Source organism: Hemicordylus capensis, chromosome 6, assembly GCF_027244095.1.
Source record: "Hemicordylus capensis ecotype Gifberg chromosome 6, rHemCap1.1.pri, whole genome shotgun sequence".
Lineage (NCBI taxonomy): Eukaryota > Metazoa > Chordata > Lepidosauria > Squamata > Cordylidae > Hemicordylus > Hemicordylus capensis.
Window position 1 is genome coordinate 132,674,515 of NC_069662.1, and position 18,834 is coordinate 132,693,348.

At 42.0% G+C, this 18,834-nt stretch overlaps 1 protein-coding gene across 3 annotated transcripts; it reads left to right on the forward strand.

Moving 5' to 3' along the window:
• The first annotated feature begins 317 nt into the window (after positions 1 to 317).
• On the forward strand, positions 318 to 17,471 carry LOC128329514 (1-aminocyclopropane-1-carboxylate synthase-like protein 1). 3 transcript variants are annotated; one of them, XM_053260872.1, is made up of 14 exons: positions 322 to 888; positions 3,015 to 3,074; positions 4,451 to 4,521; positions 5,733 to 5,802; positions 7,039 to 7,105; positions 7,223 to 7,320; positions 7,904 to 7,981; positions 9,526 to 9,626; positions 11,145 to 11,231; positions 12,934 to 12,979; positions 13,985 to 14,126; positions 14,224 to 14,366; positions 14,856 to 15,009; positions 15,992 to 17,471. In XM_053260872.1, exons 1-14 carry the CDS (start codon positions 736 to 738, stop codon positions 16,195 to 16,197), a joined length of 1,476 nt encoding a protein of 491 aa, XP_053116847.1. In that variant the 5' UTR covers positions 322 to 735; the 3' UTR covers positions 16,198 to 17,471. The 3 variants fall into 3 exon arrangements, with proteins under 3 accessions (XP_053116849.1, XP_053116848.1, XP_053116847.1); XM_053260874.1 differs by lacking the exon at positions 14,224 to 14,366 and having other exon boundaries at positions 318 to 888; positions 13,985 to 14,038; XM_053260873.1 differs by lacking the exons at positions 12,934 to 12,979; positions 14,224 to 14,366 and having other exon boundaries at positions 318 to 888.
• Positions 17,472 to 18,834: the final 1,363 nt, after the last annotated feature.

Here is an 18,834-nt window from a genome sequence, read left to right on the forward strand (position 1 = left end):
TTGAGCAGATGGGTTCAAAGAACCCGGCCCCCCAGCTCCACCTCTCCCTATCTTCTTCGTTATCTCCCTCACTCCAAGGGGCTGCCAGAGAGAGGGGTGAACCATGGGCCCCCTCTCCCCTAGCTCCACCCCTGCGCCAATGGCTGTGCTGCCCCACCAGAGCTCTTACTTGCCACCCTCCCACCCCCGCAAAAATTGTCAAACGGGAAGTGCAGCATCTTGTGCAAGCGCAACACTCGTCTGGATTGACGGCCAGTGAGTGAATCCTCCCCACTGCCTAAAGGTGTCTCTCCCCACCTCCCGCCCTTATTATTAAGTGGGGTGGAACATAATGTTGAGTAAGGGAGAGAAGTCCGATCTTGCACTTGAGGTAACCAGTAAACCAGCCGAGAGAGATCTTGGATCATTGCCCAGTCGCCTAAAATGAGCCGAGGATTAGACACCGGCCAGCTGCCTTTTTCACGGCATGGGCAAGAAGGCGCAAGACTAATAGGACTTCTTTTTAAAAATAAATAGCGCGAGGGGGAGGGAGGCGAAAGATGCCGACTGGCTCAGTCACTCACTCCAGCTGGGCGGGGAAAAGCCGGCAGGGCGGGCTCCAAAAGGCAACGGCTGGCCGAGGCGGCGGTGTCGTCGCTCTCTTTCTCCGCCGCCGCGGCTCGCTCCACCTGCGAGCGAGAGAGGCTCCGGAGGCGGCGGGCGGGCCTGGCTGCTTTATCGTCGTCTTGCCTTGCGATGGCCGACTGCTGCGGTGGCGAGGATGGAGAGGCCTCCGAGCGGGGCCTTTCCGCTCGAGGAGCCCGCATCGCCGGCGGCGCCGAGGGGCTGCTGCACAAGGGCTTCGACCTGTACCTCAGGGACCCCTTTGACGCCGACCACAACCCACAGGTGCGTGAGTGGGGCGGGGCGGCCCCCCTTTCCTCGCCTGCACCTGGGGCGCGGCCTCCTCCTCCTCTTCCTCGTTATCCGGGGATGCGGCAGCTCTCTGGATGGACGCGGTGGTGGTGGCGGCGGCGATGCCATCCTTGCCCGGGCGGTGCGGCGGCTTTGAGGCGCGGCCCTGATCAGGCCGAAGTGGTTGCAGGGAGGGAGGGAGGGATGGTGATAACACAGGGCTTGGGTTGGGAGGAGGGGGGCAGTGGCGGCACTAGGGGGACACAGAAGGGGCAAAGTGCATTTATGGGTGGGAGAGCTGCTGTGCCCCCCATACTCGATTTCTGAAACAGAAAAGGGACGGACCACTTTTGGGAGCTTGCCCCCTGCCCCCACTCCCTGGAGGCCCCCCCCCCGGAGCTTTCTCCCTTTGGAGGAGGCAGCAACAAACTGTATGATCCTTGTTTGTGGGGAAGGGGGTGGGTTAATGGGTGTCTGCGTGAAGCAGGGTGGGGCAGGAGATCCCTTCTTCTGGTGCCTTGCAGTGGGGTGCACAGCTTCAGCCGCCAGCTGTTGTTGGATTATTTATTTATTTATTTATTACATTTATAAACTGTCCCATCCAGAGGCTCTGGGCCGTGCCAGAGATTTTAACTCCCATCATTCCTGTCTGTTGGCTGCTGTGGCTGGGGATGATGGGAGTTGTGCCATTCTAGGAGGGTTGTGGGAACTGATGGGGTGGATGCTTTGTGATTGGGGTAATGGGGAATGGGGAAACATGGGGAAATGGGTCATCCTGTGGCTGTGGGAGGGGTGTGGGAATAAAGGGTCTTGTGGGAAAGTGCATTCTGAATTGGCGCTCCAGAAAGCTGAAATGAAGGGCATTGCCAGCACCATACTTGCAGGGGCCCTTGAACAAGTGCCTTTGAGGGCCCCTATGGTGGCAAGCAGCTGTGCTTCTGGCTGCCATTTTTTTCAACCTATAATACAATGCTCCCTCTACCCCTTCACTAATGCAGTGGTGAGGGTGTGTTGCATTGTGGATAAAGGAAGATGGTGGCTGGTGAAGAAGAGAATACTGGTGGCTTGGAGCCAAAGTAAGCCCCCACAAGTGCTTGGGGGAGGCTTACCTTGGACAAAGGTGATAAGTTGGAGCTTTATGAGCAGAGGGGAGCAGGAACAATAGAAAATGGGGTGTGTTAGAAAAATGTGAGTGGAGAAAAGTGCGGGAAGCAAATCATTGTATGTGAGAAGATGGAGGGAATGAAGTGCTCTGAGGAGCATCTGCTAAGTACCTCTGAAGCTGGGTCAAAGCTCTGCAACAGCCCTCAGAAGTGAAGGATGCTTCTAAATAAATAAACTGTAATAGGACAGGAACTTGAGAAGGAAGATGTGATGACAGCAGCAACTGTATGACAGCTTTAGGAAGGTGTCCAGTGTTGGGATGCCACTGGAGGGAGGAGGTAGTTCAGTCTGGTTTGTACCAATGGATGTTATCCCCTGACCTGAAATCCCCCTTCTTAGAAGGATGCATGTATTGCTTTTTCTTGCTCTTACAGCCTGGTCTGCAGAACAACCAAGTATGGGACGTAGTTACTGTAGGCTTATATGGGGGTGTGGGTGTCTTGCCTTCACGAACTGCTTGTAGGAAAAGGAAAGTCACTCTAGAGCAGGGCTCCTCAACTTCAGCCCTCCTGCAGCTGTTGGCCTACAATTCCCATAATCCCTGGCTATTGGTCACTGTCACTGGGGATTATGGGAGTTGTAGTTCAAAAACAGCTGGGGGGCCTAAGTTGAGCAGGCCTGCTCTAGAGGGATGTATGGATTTTAACATGAAAAGTTAGGCATAGGGTAAACTACACCAGCTATCCTAAGCCATGTCTAGAACTGAGGAACCAAATAAAAAAAGCCTTGACTAAGTGTTTGCTCATTTTGGTTTTATAGTAAAATATATAAATATATTTCCATATTGTTCTTTGATTAGTAACTTAGGTATTTATAGCTAAATACTCAATTTGGTATGTTACTATAGAAAAGTTTAAAAAATAGTCACAGCACTAGTAAATATCTTTATTTATTATTTTTTACATTTTATATCCTGCTCTTATAGTAGCTATTTAATGTTTCATGCTTGTTTTCAGGGCATTTTGAATTTTGGAACGAGTGAGAACAAGCTTTGCTTTGATTTGATACAAGACAGGGTAAGTTAGACTACAAACAATAATAGTGTGGGTTAGTATTTTGGATTTGTGATCTTTTGAATAAGCACAGCATATATCATCTTGATACAACACGCCAATAGGGCTGGTACACTTATTTCAGTGGTTCAGTACATGGCAAGGAGAAGAAAAAATATCAGCACATTCTTGCCTTCTGATGGACTGTTGATTAGTGGTATGCATGGTTTTAGTCCGGCCCCATGGGAAAGACTGCTGGACCGGTCCGGATGGGTGGGGGACTGTGACTTTAAGTGGGGTGGTGGTGGTAGTACTTACCCCCCCGCCACCGCTCTTCCCCCTCTGGCGCTGGTCGGTTGAAAAATCTTCTTGGGGCGGCAGAGTTCCTCCCTGCCGCACCTGCCCCCATCGTTGTAGTTAAGGCTTAAAATAGACGAGCGCTAGCGGTGCGCATGCGTCCTGCGCGGCGCGCGCGCTCGTCTCTTAAGCCTTAACTAATGACGACGGCGGCAGGGGTGGCAGGGAGGAACTCTGCCGCCCCAATAAGATTTTTCAACGGACCAGCGCCAGAGGGGGAAGAGCGGTGGGGGGGGGTAAGTACTACCACAGGTACAGTACAGGTAAGTACTACCTGCTGGACCGGGGGGGACTCCGGACCATGCACACCCCTACTGTTGTTTTGGTGGCTGACTCTTGTGTAGGACTGTGCAGGTTGATAAAGTTGGAGTTCTGATGTCGGAGCTCCCATCTATCACCATCAGGGGGCGTCAGATTGCGGCCAAGAGTTCTGGGGTAGCATGGTAAAGGGAAAGTTGTGCCATCTATTCAGTGTTGACTCCTGGCGACCACAGAGCCATGTGGTTTTCTTTGGTAGAATACAGGAAGGGTTTACCATTGCCATCTCCTGCGCAGTATGAGATTATGCCTTTCAGTATCTTCCTATATCGCTGCTGCCCGATATAGGTGTTTCCCATAGTCCAGGAAATGTACAGGGATTCGAACCAGCAACCTCTTGCTCCCTAGGCAAGTTACTTCCCTGCTGCGCCATTAGATGGCATGATGATGGCTCTTTAACCAGCACGCTATCCCAGGGCACTTGCTTCACGATCTGACGCCACCTGGTGGTGGGGAATGGGAGTTCCGACTTTACCGTCCTGCACAGTCCTACTCTTGTTGAATAGAACGGTCAGGAAGGTATGTCTTTTTTCATTTCAGTCTCATATTTTGAGTACTGGGGAGTCCTACAGTGTAATATTGTATGTATGGTGTTTCCAATTAACATGAAAGAGAACAGCTGAACATGGTTAATTTCTCTTGACAGCAGAGAATCAGTTGGTGAGAATGAATATTTATATAAGGAAAAGTATTGATTTATCTCTCTCTCTTTTTAAATTTGATAGTTCACAAAACCTGACATGTACTATCTGGAACCTGATTTACTGCGGTACTCTGATACACAAGGCATTAAAAGGTATCAAGAATTCCTAGATTGTTTTGTATCTGCGGGTGGTTTCTCAAACTAGGTAGCTAATAAGCGGCTGAATACCACTAGTTTGCGATACAGTCCTTAAAGTTTCTGGTGTTATGTATAGAAAACTTCTTTCTATACATTTCACAGAATATATGGCAGATATGAGTAGGAAACATGTCCTTCTGAGGAGGGCCTTGTAAAAGGAACAATTGTAGATTAGCACAATTTCTTTTAGTGTTACTCCTTAAACTCCATTTTTGCCTTTTTAAATATATAAGCACACTCTACCAGAGTTTTAAACAATCATTGGCAACATTTTATGTTTATAATTATCAAGTGACATGATGCCATTTGATAATGACTTCACATTTTAATAGCAAATTTCCTTGCCTCTCAAGGCATATTTAATCTTCTACTACTGGCCCTATCCACCCCCAGCACAGTATCTCCAGTGATTGTTGCTGTTGTCTATCTTATGTTTCTTTTTAGATTGTGAGCCCTTTGGGGACAGGGATCCATCTTATTTATTTATTATTTCTCTGTGTAAACTGCCCTGAGCCATTTTTGGAAGGGCGGTATAAAAATCGAATAAATAATGATAATACAAATATTTATATACCACTTTTCAACAAAAGTCCCCAAAGACTTTTACATAGAGAAATAAAAATAAATAAAGATTGATCCCTATCCCCAAAGCGGGATATCATCATCAAACAGGTCTGACCCTTGAGTTAAATTGCGGCTGTTAAACTTCTGTCTTGTCGCTAATGTCCTTCATTAGACTTAATGTTTCATAAGCTACTTGGAGAAACCAATACCCCTGTTAACTGGGTAAAGTGGTACCTTCTTAAAGTGGTGGCTCTTTATAGTTGGCATCCATAGCAGTGGCTGGTGCTATTGTGTCTCTGTCTCACACCAGGTGGCTGGTGTGTTTCATTTTGGACTGTGATCCTCTTTGAGGCAGAAAACTGTCTTCTCATACATTTTGCTGTGTAAACCATTTTGAACTTTTTGTTGAGAAGGTGGTATATACATATTCAAAATAATATTTAGAATAAGCTAAAATTGGTACAACCAGCATTGTGCTTCTGTTGCCTCAAGTCAAACACATGTTATGCTTCATCACATTCAAATGTAAAATCTCCTGTGTGTATGTATATAAAATTTACATTAAAACAATATTGCAGAGTGTGTGTATTTTTTCACTTCAGATTCAGAGAAGAAATTGCCAAGTTCCTTACTATATATGCAAAAGCTCCAACAGCACTGGACCCAGAACATGTAAGGAACCACAGTATTTTCTCTTTATTTAATATTTTGTGAAGATTTGTTAGATCTTTTTAATACATTCTCCAGTGAGGCTTTTTCAAGATTTCTTGAGTCTTATCACTTCTGAATCGTTTTGCAAACTATGCAGTACTGTTCTGAGAATCTAGCTGCTGTTTTATTTTTATAAAAATTTAGGCTAGATAGAATCGGTACTTAAGATAAATTATGTATTACACTTCTACTCCTGTTTCAGGGTACTCAGATCATCTTTCATAAGGTTTCCAACTGCCTCAAAATGTTCATTTTTATAATAAAGGTTAACCAAGTCTTGTGGAGTAGCAGCATGATTAATTCTTTTTCATCAGCTGCTTAATGACTCTCAGTTTGGGTATATTAACAGGAAAATTCCTGTCTGGAAATATGTTTGAATTTCTCACTTCCATTATTATTATTTTTTTAAGCTGACAGACTGCTGATTTTTAGCTGTCCTTGATGTAAAATGAGTAGTCTAGGAACACTGTCCTTCTCAGAAGACATTTATACTGGCTGACATCCAGACTAGCACTGTGCCTGTGAGGCAGTGTTGAAATCCAGACTACCATTGCACCGCGCAAGCAATGACTGGGGTCATTTTTCCGACTATCTCCTCTTCCCTCTTACGTTCAGTAAGTCCCTGAGGTTCTTGTAATCCTCAAGGACATATGTTTGTGATGCACAGTGGGCTTCAGAGGGAAGGGAAGATAGTTCAAAACTCCCCTTTCTCCTTCTTGCATAATAGCACAGCAGTAGACTGGATCTTGGCACTGCTGTACAAGTGCAGTGCTAGTCTGGATGTCAGCCACAGTGCCTGGTGTCTTTTCATACTTTAATTGCCTGGGATGCACCTAACTGGAAAAAATCACTCAACTCTGGAGGTAGCCTTGGGAAACTGGAACCACTAAACAGTCAGCGAGTTTTTCTGTTGATCTGAATGATATACGCATTCATAATTCCAGTTATATAATTGTCCAGTAAGATTTCTCAATGGCTGATGGGGATTACAGCCAATAGAATACATATATACAGGACAGGAGCATTGGGGTGTGGTGGGGGCAGGATTAAGCATCCATTTGCTGTTAGGTTGATATAATAGTGCTGCATTTTTAGAACTGACCTGAGTCACTGACACCTGGCTATCTTAGACATGTTCATAACTTTAAAAAAAAAGAATCTTGTGGTTTGACAGACTTTTTTCTCTTAAATTTCTAGATTATTGTGATGAATGGATGTTGTGCTGCCTTTGCAACTCTTTCCGTTGTGTTGTGTGATCCTGGAGGTAAGTGAACTTGGGTATATAATATGTATATGCAACTGATTTACTGATGCCTCAGCATCTTTTCCTTTGGGCTAATAGCCAGTGGTAATGGATAAATCATGTGCATTCTTATTGTAGATGGATATCTAATTCCTGCTCCATATTATGGAGGTCTAAATTCCAAAACCTGGCTTTATGGTGAAATGCAACCTGTTCACGTGCCCTTATTCAGTGAGGTAAAACTCCATTTTACTAAAGATTCCCATCCTCTAAACTCGTGCTCAGATGTATTGCCTAGGAATTCACACAATTACATGAATCGGTGATGATGGAAACTAGACTCTGGAGATCTTTTTCTCATATGGTATTGAGACTAACCAGATTAAAATACAGTGTCAGGGCTATGCAACATGTATACTAAAGGTTTTGTTTTGTGCACAACTTTATACTTAAGAATTGGTAACTTGTTGCCCTCCAGAAGTATGAGTGGCTTTTTAATTTGAGTGGCTGACATCCAGATTGATGCAGCACTGGACCAACAGGGGAGGGCCAATTTTCACTGATCCCTGCCCCACTTCCCTTTGAAGCCCACTGTGTTTCCTGAAAAAATATGTCCCTGAGGGTACACAAAGACTGTGGTGCTCATTGAACCTACTTTCTCTCCCATTAAACAAAAGATTGGAAGGCAATACCAGCTGAGCTCGCCTCAAAATACAATCTGTTGTTCATATGTGGATCTTGCTACTTTCCCCCTAACCCTAATCATATCTGTTAAGGAATTCCTATTAAAATAATCAAGTCTTTAAAATTCTTACATAGGTGACTGATGAGAAAAGTCAGCCTTTTCAGCTAACAATTGAAAAATTAGAAACTGCACTTCAGAGAGCTGAGGAGCAGGTAGGAATATTTTTAACCAACTCAATTAGCTGTAATTTTGGCTAAATACAATTTGTGTAACTCACTGTCACCTTTCCAGTGAAAATGTGTGGTCCCACAAAGTATATGGTACTAATAATCTGGGTCATTCACTTCATACTGAAATTAGTGACAAATCTATCTATATTTCTCTTAGGCGTACCCGTTGCTAATCCCATGTGTGGCAGCTCTCGTGAGAGTTTGCAAACAACTGCCGGATAGCGGCAGCCAGGTCGCCTGGCTGGGAGGGAAAGAGGCGGCCAGACTGGCGGGCGGGGAGTGAGTGAGGGCAGTGAGAGAAAGCAGACAGGGACGGGGAGAATGGACTGGTGTTGAAGAGAGGGGTGGGAGACAGGGAGAACATAGGGGCACAGATGCTCTATGCCGGATCAGCTAGTTTTTGGTTAATTTGCAGTAGTTGTGGTCCAAGAGGTTCATGCAGGGATCTTCTGCTATTCCTACTGATTCTCTTTCTTTTTGTTGAACAGCTTATACTTTCTCCTCCTGCCCATGCAGTTTCACATACCGTTTGGAATCCCCTCTTTGTTTCCCAAGCACTTTGCCAGTTTCACAGATCTTTAGAAGGTGGCCATACAGTTGGTTTCCTACATAGTTTGAAACTACTCATTTTAGAATCCACCTTTTAGAAGAAAGATGTTGGGAAAACATGCCACAGTGAAATTATAAAATAATTAGATTGTGGGAAAATGTATTTCCATATTAGATAGTATTACATAAATACTATATTCCATTGTAGTTGAACATATCACTCTAATGTAGAGGTACATACTTTGTAAGATGATCCCTCTAAATTCTTGTAGACAAAGAATTGTCTACAAGCAAATATAAAAATTCAGTATTAATAGAAAACATGTAGAGTACAGTGGAACAGTTAAACCTTTTTTGCAAAGTTGTGTTGATAATGGATTTTCAGAAGGATTCACATTAAGAGGAATCATAGGAACTGCAACAGTGACTTTAAAATAGCTACCAAAATTTATAACTTTAAGTAGTTCTATTTCAAAAATTGGCTTAGATTCATAAAAGATGAACAGAAGAAAAAAATGTTCTGTGAACTCTTGACTAACAGCTCTCTTTTACTAACCACACAATGTATTGCAGGTGGAAGGGGGCCAGTGTTACAGTATACAAAACATAGGATTGTATCCAAAGAAAGTTAATTCTGACTAAGCACGATTGATTGCAATAACTTAAGTCACATTAATTTCAGTGGGTTTTCATCAGGATTGACTTTCTTGGGATACCATCCTATGTTTTCTGTACTGTAACACTGGCCCCCTTCCACCTGCAATACATCGTGTTGCTAGTGCAAGAATTTACATAACAGCAGATTTTTTCTTCTGTTAAATTACAGAGACTTGCTGTTGCAAGAACATGTATGTTCATATGCAGTCACATAACTTCACTACTTTGCATCTTATTAAAGGATGGCAAATGTGCAAGCTTGCTAGTCCTCTGCTTGACTGTGTGTTGGCATCTCCGACTACCAGTTTTTCTTTTTTCAGGGCATCAGAGTCAGAGCATTAATCCTGATCAACCCTCACAATCCATTAGGGGACATTTACCCAGCAAAATTACTGAAAGAATGTCTAGAGTTTGCACACAGGTTTGAGTGCTAGTGCTATTTGTTTGGGCTTTTAAGTTTCTATTATGCAGTATGCTAGTTATAAAATTGATTTTTGGTAATCTCATTCATTTGGCATATGTGTCTAAGTGTGTTTAAAATATGTTTATGCCATAATTTAATCTTTGCGTGGTTTTTGGTGAGGGTGAAAAATTAAATTAGCAGACTATCTCTGAATATATAACCCATTATGAAATTGACTTTACGCTATTAAAAAACAAAAATGTGTATGTGTCAAGCTGGGTATCTTAATTATATGAAAACTGATGATTACCAAAATCAATATTAGTAAGAGTGTACAATATGGATAGAAGTATTGATTTGAAAAGTACCTCAGTATCAATTTATTAAGTGGGTATTATGAAATGAAGCTTCTGACAGGGATATCTGATATTCCCCCACCACCACCCAGTCTGTAGAAGTCTCCATAGTACATAAATGAGAAGCTGTTTTCCCAAAGAAGGATCCCTTATCTTTCCTCTAAATGTTCATTGCCTTTTCTCCTGTTGCCTCAATTATTGCTGTATGGGTCACATTCTAAGATGCAATTGTTATCCATCGAAACAGTCTTGTAATGTCTACACACAATGCATTGTAATGCCTTAAATGCTATAAAGACTTGGAAGTATGTCTCACTGTATTCAATGGGTGTTACACCCAAGTAAGGCTTGTTGAATGTGCATCTGACTGCAAAACATCATTGACTTCATAACTAGTTTTGTCTGCGGAAGAATGCCATCATATATCCAAATTCTCGCAAACCTTTTCAGATCTATATGAAATGGATTAATTTTTGAAGTTCTGTGACTCTTGTTTATAATGGAAACAACTATAGTTCTCAGTGTTTGTAGGTCTCCAAGATCTTCTCCCCTCTTCAGCATGACCATGTAGACTTAGGGCTCCAGTCTGCCTCTGGAAGTTTGGAGATGTAAACTAAGAATATTGACCAACATCCAGACTAATCTAGTCATGACTAAATGCCATTGAAATCTGTGAAACGTTAGTCATGACTGAATTAAGTGCCATTTAATGTCAATTGGACTCTGTCTAGATGTTGCTTTTACATACTTCAAAGTTTATTTTTCCAGGAAAAAGCTTATATAAATTTGTAACAGTTTACTGCCACTTAGGATGTTTGGGTATCTTGCAGTCTTGAACATCTATGCCTGCTAATATTGGGAATAAGAATACAGTTTTATATGTGTTTGTGGCTTTCACTGTAGGAATGTAATAGGTAAATGTTAAGTGCATGGTGAGTTGTTAGGTACTTAAATCTGTGATTTGCATATTATTTAAATTATCTATATTTGCATTTAACCTCATGGTATGGATGTCAAAATAATGGGTGGGAGGATATATGTGAGCAAAAACCTGCTAAATATATGTAGATATTCTGTTGGGAAGAGCAGCTTTAATTTAAAAATGGGTATTTGCTAAGCAGCAACTGCAGTACCAAAAACATCTTGAAGATTTCTTACACATTTCTCTTTCTGCATATAGATATAAATTACATGTGATAATGGATGAAATTTACATGTTGTCTGTATATGATGATACCACGTTCACAAGCATCCTTAGCTTAGATAGGTATGTATAACTTCTTGCTAGTGTAAAAAATGTGTTTTTTAAAAAACCTAATTAGCAGACTCCTAACATATTTGTTTAAAAACAAGTATTTTAGATTTGGTAGCTTCAGAAGAGGGCTTTCAGTCTTGCCGTTGTTTCCACCCCCACCACCCTGACCATCTGACAAATTCTTGTGTGTCATATTTTTAGTGAACTATTTCACATTTGTGAAGCTTTATGCTAAAAACTATGGCTGTGATTTTGCTCCCTCTCTGTAGAGAACTTCCTCTTAGAATTCTAGCACGGCCATGCCCCTCTGTGCTGCCTTTGGACCCAAACATTTTGCAAGTGTGAAATATTTTTCCTTTCTTGTATGTTGGCAGTCATATTGTCAAAGTAAACATGCTTTTTAAACCCGTGCTAGGGATGTGCACGGAACCAGCGGTTCCACCAGTTTGAAGGCGGCAGGGGTCTCCCTTTAAGAGTAGGGGCTCATCGGCGACTTCCAGTCATATCCGGAAGAACAGGGCGGCAGAGATGTACACTGCCGCCCCGATGGCCATTAATAAACACAGGCGCCGGTGGCAGAAAAGTGGTAGGAGCAGTAAGTGCACCCTCCCCTGCTCTTAAAGGGAGACCGACCACCAGTTCAGTGCATATCCCTAACCCCTGCTAACTGAGCAAAGAGGCACCTTTTTAATGTGGTAATTCTCTCTATTTAGCTGGGAGAGAGCAACTGGGTCTCTCCATCTCCAACATAGTACCCCTCCAATGACTGTTGCTGGTGTCTGTTTTATGTTTCTTTTAAAATTGTGAGCCCTTTGGGGACAGGGATCCATCTTATTTTTTATTTCTCTATGTAAACCACTTTGGAAACTTTTGTTGAAAAGCAGTATTGAGGAGGATGTGGTGGAAGTGGTCTCTGGAAGGTTTCAAGACATGAGAGAACTAATTTTTGCAGTCAATAGCCTGTCTTGCTTTAGTGTGACAAGAAGCTGTGTGTGCAGTGTTGTGCTGGAGTGCATCCACCCTCTCCACCTGTGATCTGTATTTCTTCCTTCCAAGATCTTACCCAGCTGTGATCTGTTCCTGCCATGTAGTGTATCTACAATTAAAATAATCCAGTCAATATTTCAACCTTATAAACTTTTTGGATACCTACTTCAGTACATCAAAAACTTGTAAACACTATTATAATTAGAATAGAAGTGCTTTACCTTAGTTTTGTGATCATGTGTGAAGGAAATAGCACGGATGGAGGCGGGGAGGGGGAGTGATTTGTCTGGGAGATAGGTACTGGGTCGGACAATTATTCTTCCTAACCTCTCCCAGAAAATAACTTGTTTCCGTTGCACACAATCACCAAATGGGATGGGATACAGCTCCCAAACTACAGTAGGTTAGGATACTTAGAGGCTGATATCTGCTAATGTTGTTCTATTTAGAACATCTCCTATTTGATTTCTAGCTGTAACATGGGTATCCTTGATCTAGATCCCTCTGTGTCCTGCATTCCAAATGCATGAGCACACAGAGTCCTGCACTGAGCAATTTTCACATTTCAGTGGAAGGTTCAGTTCCATGCACATGCTTTGTATGTAAATTAGATTTCTATCCCTGCAGCAGATTTTGCCAGTAATCATCATTGCCCTTGTGACTTAAAAATAATGTGGTGGTTCATTAAACACAAGACACACATTCACTGGAAAACTTTTATTTTTAGTTTACCAGATCCAGACCGGACACACTTTATGTGGGGATTTAGCAAGGTAGGTTAGGAATGTTTGTTACTAGTGTTTCTTCCAAATCAATATTTGAAACTGTTTATGCTGTCATTGTCCTATTCTACCCTCCCTCCATATTTATACTTTGCTTTTTAGGAATACTTTAATTCTAATAATTTATAACCCAGACATATCTTCCAGAATGGAGCATGGCGATTGAATGCAACGAGATGCAGGCTCTGCCCTTGGGCGGCTTTCTTGCTTGCTTATTTTATTTATTGATTTAAAAGACAAGGTGCATGAGGGAGGGTGCAGAGTCAAAAGCAGAGGAGAGAGAGAAGTTTGGAAATGACAGAATAAAGTGGCAAATTGTAAGTGGGCATTTATTTCCTGTTGGGACTAGGCAGTTCTTCCCTTTTGACGTGATCTTCTTGGAGGGAAGGAGTGCAATCTCCCAGTGGCCCTTCGTCCTTTGGCCAATGGCAGAGTGTGCTTCTCCAGTCCCAGAGTAACTTTATGTAGACACTTAAATGTATGTAGTAACTTTATGTAGAGTAACTTTATGTAGACACTAACCAATAGCACAAATCATGGATTGAAAGTTTGTCTTGACCGCAACCACATAGCAGGCCAAGTTTCCCAACTGTGGCATACTACTTCCACCCCTATTAGAATCTCTATTGGCCACTGATGTGTTATAAATTCACACAGTGTACAGATTTACAAGTTTGTCTACTTGGCATCATGTGTCTGCTGCGACAGAGGGCTTTGGGGGCACAGGAGAGAGCTCTGGGAGAAGTGCCTGCTGGCTCCATTGTGCAAAAATGTGCAGCTCTGTCGCTTCCCTTACCTACCTAGATGGTCCTGCTGTGTGCTATTTACATGTTTTGTTAGGATGTCAGCCACTATATTTTATCACAGGAGGAATTTATTTCATTTCCTTCAGTTTGCTCTGATCAACACAAATTTGGATAGAAATTTGCACAGCATGTTAGTCTGTCAAGGATATCTTAATCATCATCTTTTTCTGTTTGTTCTCTCCCTTTCCAGGATTTTGGCATGTGTGGCATCAGAGTTGGAGTACTATATACCAAAAATCATGAGGTCAGGAAAGCTGTTAATCGATTGGCTGTCTTTCATGGATGCCCTGGACCTGTGCAACATGTTCTCAGCCAATTCCTTAGCGACAGAGGTTGGCATAACCAGCAAATAAAATTGCAGGGGGTAGGGGGATGATACACATTTGCCATCAAAGCAGTGTTGTCACAATTGTGTTCTTATTTTGACAGAATGGCTGGATGATGTGTTTTTTCCAACCAATAAAAGAAGGCTTAAGGAGGCACAGAACATTCTTGTGGATGGTCTTGCAGAGATAGGAATACCTGTTTTAAAAAGTTCAGGAGGATTATATGTATGGGCTGACTTCAGGAAAGTACGTGGAAAGTTCTAGAGGGATCAGGGAGGGAGGATTGAAGAAAATAAGTGCTGTTGGCTGTTTAAAGAGGGAAATTGTAGCTGAATTTTAATCCTTGGCATTCATACAGTACATATCAAGTGCTCAAAGCAAGATTATGTTATGCCTTGAACATAATCCACTAGTAGTATCCTCTTAGATATGAAATCTGAATTCATAGTGAATATGAGCCTTGAACCTTTCCCCACCTACCCCCACCCCTCTCTCTCGGAGCAACTAAACTATATTATTTGGGCTGGGACATTGACTAAACGGAGTAATGTTTTCAATTTTAGTCAATAACATATACAAAATATTTTGGATAACATCTTATCCAGTTCTAAATAATATTTTAGTTTTACGCTTTCATACTTCTGATCTTTGTCGAGGAGGAGGAAGTGTCTCTCTGTTCTGGTAGTAATGTGGTTTTATGTGGCATTTTGTTACAATGTATATAATTTTTCTCAGTTCTTAAAATCGCAGACATTTGAAGCTGAAATTGAATTATGGTGGAAGATTCTGAATGAAAAGATTCTCATTAGTCCTGGAAAAGCCTTTTGCTGTTATGAACCTGGATGGTTTAGACTGGTCTTCTCAGACTCTCTAGATAACATTTCCTTATGTAAGTTTCATTTTCTTTTAAGATTCATATGATCTCTTACCCCACCTCTTATTTACTGTGGCTGGATATATAACCAAGTAATACTATATATCTCTCCACATGTTCTGTGAGCTCATTTACCAAATAAAATAAGTCTGTTTTAGCACAATGTGACTTACTGAACATTTTCCTACAGAGGATTTTCCACAGTGTATTTGGCTCTTCTTGCTGAACAGAACCATTCAGTAGTAAGGAAAAAGTCTGTAGGACATGTGGGATATAGTGAGAATTGGGAGTACTGTAGATAGCTATCCAAATTTGGTTATCTCAGCTTTGCATACTTGCCAAAGTGTTATTTGGACTCTGCACTAAAATAAGCCAATGGGGCTTGAACAAAAGTAGATTAAACAACACCCTGTATTAAATGCCTCCTTAGAGATGGGCCAATATGATCTGCAGCCCTCTGGCAATAGTTCCTGCACCGAAATCTGCTTTGCAAAGAAGAGGCATGGAGTGGGAAGGGAAAGCAATTTTAGTTTCTCCCTCTCCCCTCCCTCCAAAAGCCCTGTCCACTAGTATAAATCTGTTTCTGAGTGTCACACAACCTGAAGTTTTCCTCCTGTCCTGGAAGGCTGAGGAGCAGGTCAACCAGAGGAGAAAGTGATCAGAATTTCACTTTGCATTTGTACCACTACAGTCTTTAATTCAGAGCATAAGTGCCAAATATTGTTAATTTCAACTCCAATTTGGGTGTGTAGGAGCAACTTCAGGACGGCAGAGTTCTACAGGCATATGGATGTTCCAATAGTAAAGCAGAACTGTGTGGTGGCACCTCTCTCTAAATGCCTCTGTACTAGTATGATCAGGCCTGTATCTGAGTAGAGAACAAACAGGTTGTTTTATCTCACTGAAATCCTAGCTGATGACATAATCAAGATCTTATTAACAAAATCTTCTGTTGTGGTTCCTTGAACACAAGACTGCATTATCTTCCCTTTTGTAGGTATTCAGAGACTTCAGCAAATGCTGTGTAAACAAATGGATGAACTTATTCCTATCAGCTCATCTGCTGTAGAAAATGAGTCTACTGAGTCGGATGAAGATGAGTCTACTGAGTCAGATGATGAACCTTCAGCTAACTACATAAACACATCAGTAGATGATGCTTCAGATGGATATTCGCACCTGAAGAAAATAGCTGTCTTTTAAGAACTTAAATGCTAAAACAAAGTGTGGCATGTTTCTCCTTAACTGTATGATATCCCTTTTGTTCACTTGTAGTCTGAGAGGCATTTCCCTTTGTTCTAACCTGTTAACCTACTAACTTTACAAATGAACTATTAGAATGAGGGCTTTTCCTTTTTTGGAACACAGCAGGCTTTCTTTCCTGGCTTCTTTGCACTAAAGCATTTGGTTTATTTTTCCTCTGTGTTGGAGCTGGGTCATGGTCCAATGGCCGTAAAACAGAGTGGGCAATTTTAAAGTGCACTGAACTCTTCCTTTTAAATACTGAACTCTTCCTTTGTTGCCCACTCAAACTGATTCTCCCCTGCTGTTTTTTCACTCAGTAGTATTCCAAGACCAGGAAGCATCTCCTTAGTGACAACAGCAGGGAAAGTGATATTGGGGCAAAACACAGGCAGGGGTAAGGTTAGCACTCCTTGAGGTCGTGCACACTACTGTTGGAAGGGTGGGGGGAAGGCAAGGATGGACCTACCCTGCCCCCAACAGTTGGAGATGTTGCCTTCAGTGAGCGGCATTGTCCCCACACAATGCACGCTGCTCCATGCAATGCAGATAACTGGAGGCTGGGACTCATTTTTCTGGCCTATAGGAATCCCACAATGAGTGTGTGCTCGGGCTCCATGCAGCCCAAACATACAGCACTGGGGGTAAGGGCACATTTGCACCCTTAACCCGGGTGGGGGGTGGTGGTGCTGGTAAAGTGTCAGGTTGGATGGGGCAGAAGCACCAGGATCACTCCCAATCCTGGTGCTCCACACAAGCAGCCTACCCCGGCTGGGCTGCTCATGGGAATAGCCTCATCTTTCCCAATGTGCTTTTCAAATCGCCTTCCTTGCACTTTATAGGTATTAGTGTTGGGCATTCCTCTTTCCCTCATGCTTTTCTCCTTCTATAGGAACAAGCTGTCATGCCATTACCACATTTTCAAATATTTAAATATCACAGATATCAAAATCAGTGTTCTAAATGTGTCAACTTGTTCAATTAGTCTATGAATTTTGGTCCACTAAGAGAAGCAATACATGTTGTACATAAATCAAAACAGCAAGCCAACTGGTAGCTTGCTATTGAATTTTTTCTATAATTCACAAGAGCTTGAGCTTTCTGAATGTGCACTACTTAAAATACTTTCTAAGAAAGTTAAAATTTGTTCTGTTCTTAAATGGTTTATTTGTATATTGTGCTGTACCATTCTTGCAGAATCACATTTTTTTTTTGAAATACACTTTATAAACATGCAGGATTGTGGTAGTATTAATTTGGGGAAGGAGTGGATGTAAATAGGAAACTTGTATTTGCATAATTAAGACCACTTCATGATGGTGCAGGAAACCAGTGGCTATGGGGGACACTTGTATTCTCTGGCAGCCACCAGCTTTACAGCATTGTGACATAACAGGATAATCTATTGCTGATTTTTCTAGTAGTAGTTACCTTAAAGGGGAAGTTATTTTAAAAGGAAACTCACCACCACCACCACACACACCCCCTTGTTGTAGGCAGCTAGTCCTGTCTCTAAATTTATCACTCTGCTGGCTTTCTCTCTTGATGTCCATCCTTCAAATATACCTTTCAAAAGTCTACTCCTTTTTACACATACAAACTCTGTTCAGAAGGTCTGTTTCTAATGTCATAAGCCCTATTCACCTTATGTTCAACACTCATACAAGTATACACTGGCAGAGTTATTCACATGCTAAACACAGTACAGCAGTACACTTCCAATCTGTACTGTGCATTTGAGGGGCCTGTGTATAAATGAACACAGGCACAGTCATTCACATTACAACATATAAAGTATACAGATGTCTGTACACTCAATCTCTTATTAGGGCTGAGTACATAATCTATAGGCTGCTATTATACCAAAAACTCTCTTGGTTGGCTGCCAGCTTAAACACTCCCAGACCTGTTGTAGCCACTTCCTTTTAAGAAGCTACATCATTTTTGTTGCCAGTACAGTATAGATAAATGTCCCTAAGTGGAAATGCTGTTTCATAGAATTAGAGCCTACATAACCTTGAACACTTCATGTTGTTTAACCACTCTGCAAAGTGTTCAGGGACTATTGCATAGCCATACACTTAAAAGCCTCCCTCTTTACTACAATTTTATATTTTTTTCTGTTGAACTGAGAGCTTGGGATAGATAGACACCTTAACACTGCAGGTTCTACACTCAGCTGTGAGCCAGTAGCTTCCCAGCTCTTATCAAAAATTTGTTTATTGTATAGTTTTCAAAGGTCGAGCAGATATATAAATTACATAGTCTACTCTTTAATATACAGTTTGCTATATTGTATATTGACCAAATTTCTAATTGCCTTAGCTGTCAAAAACAAATTTATCCTTCAGTACTGCTTAACCTTAGGAGAAGTATAGTTCAGGGTTTCTTAACCTTGGGCCCCCAGATGTTGGATTACAACTCCCATCATCTGGGGCCCAAGGTTAAGAAACTCTGGTATAGTTTATACATAACACTGCATACATCCTACCTTGGGCAACTGGAGACAATTCTGATGCACTGTAGACAACCAACCATTTACAAGCTTGCTTGTTGAAATGTTTGCTTTTCTAGAAGATTATGGGCTTCACAACAGTA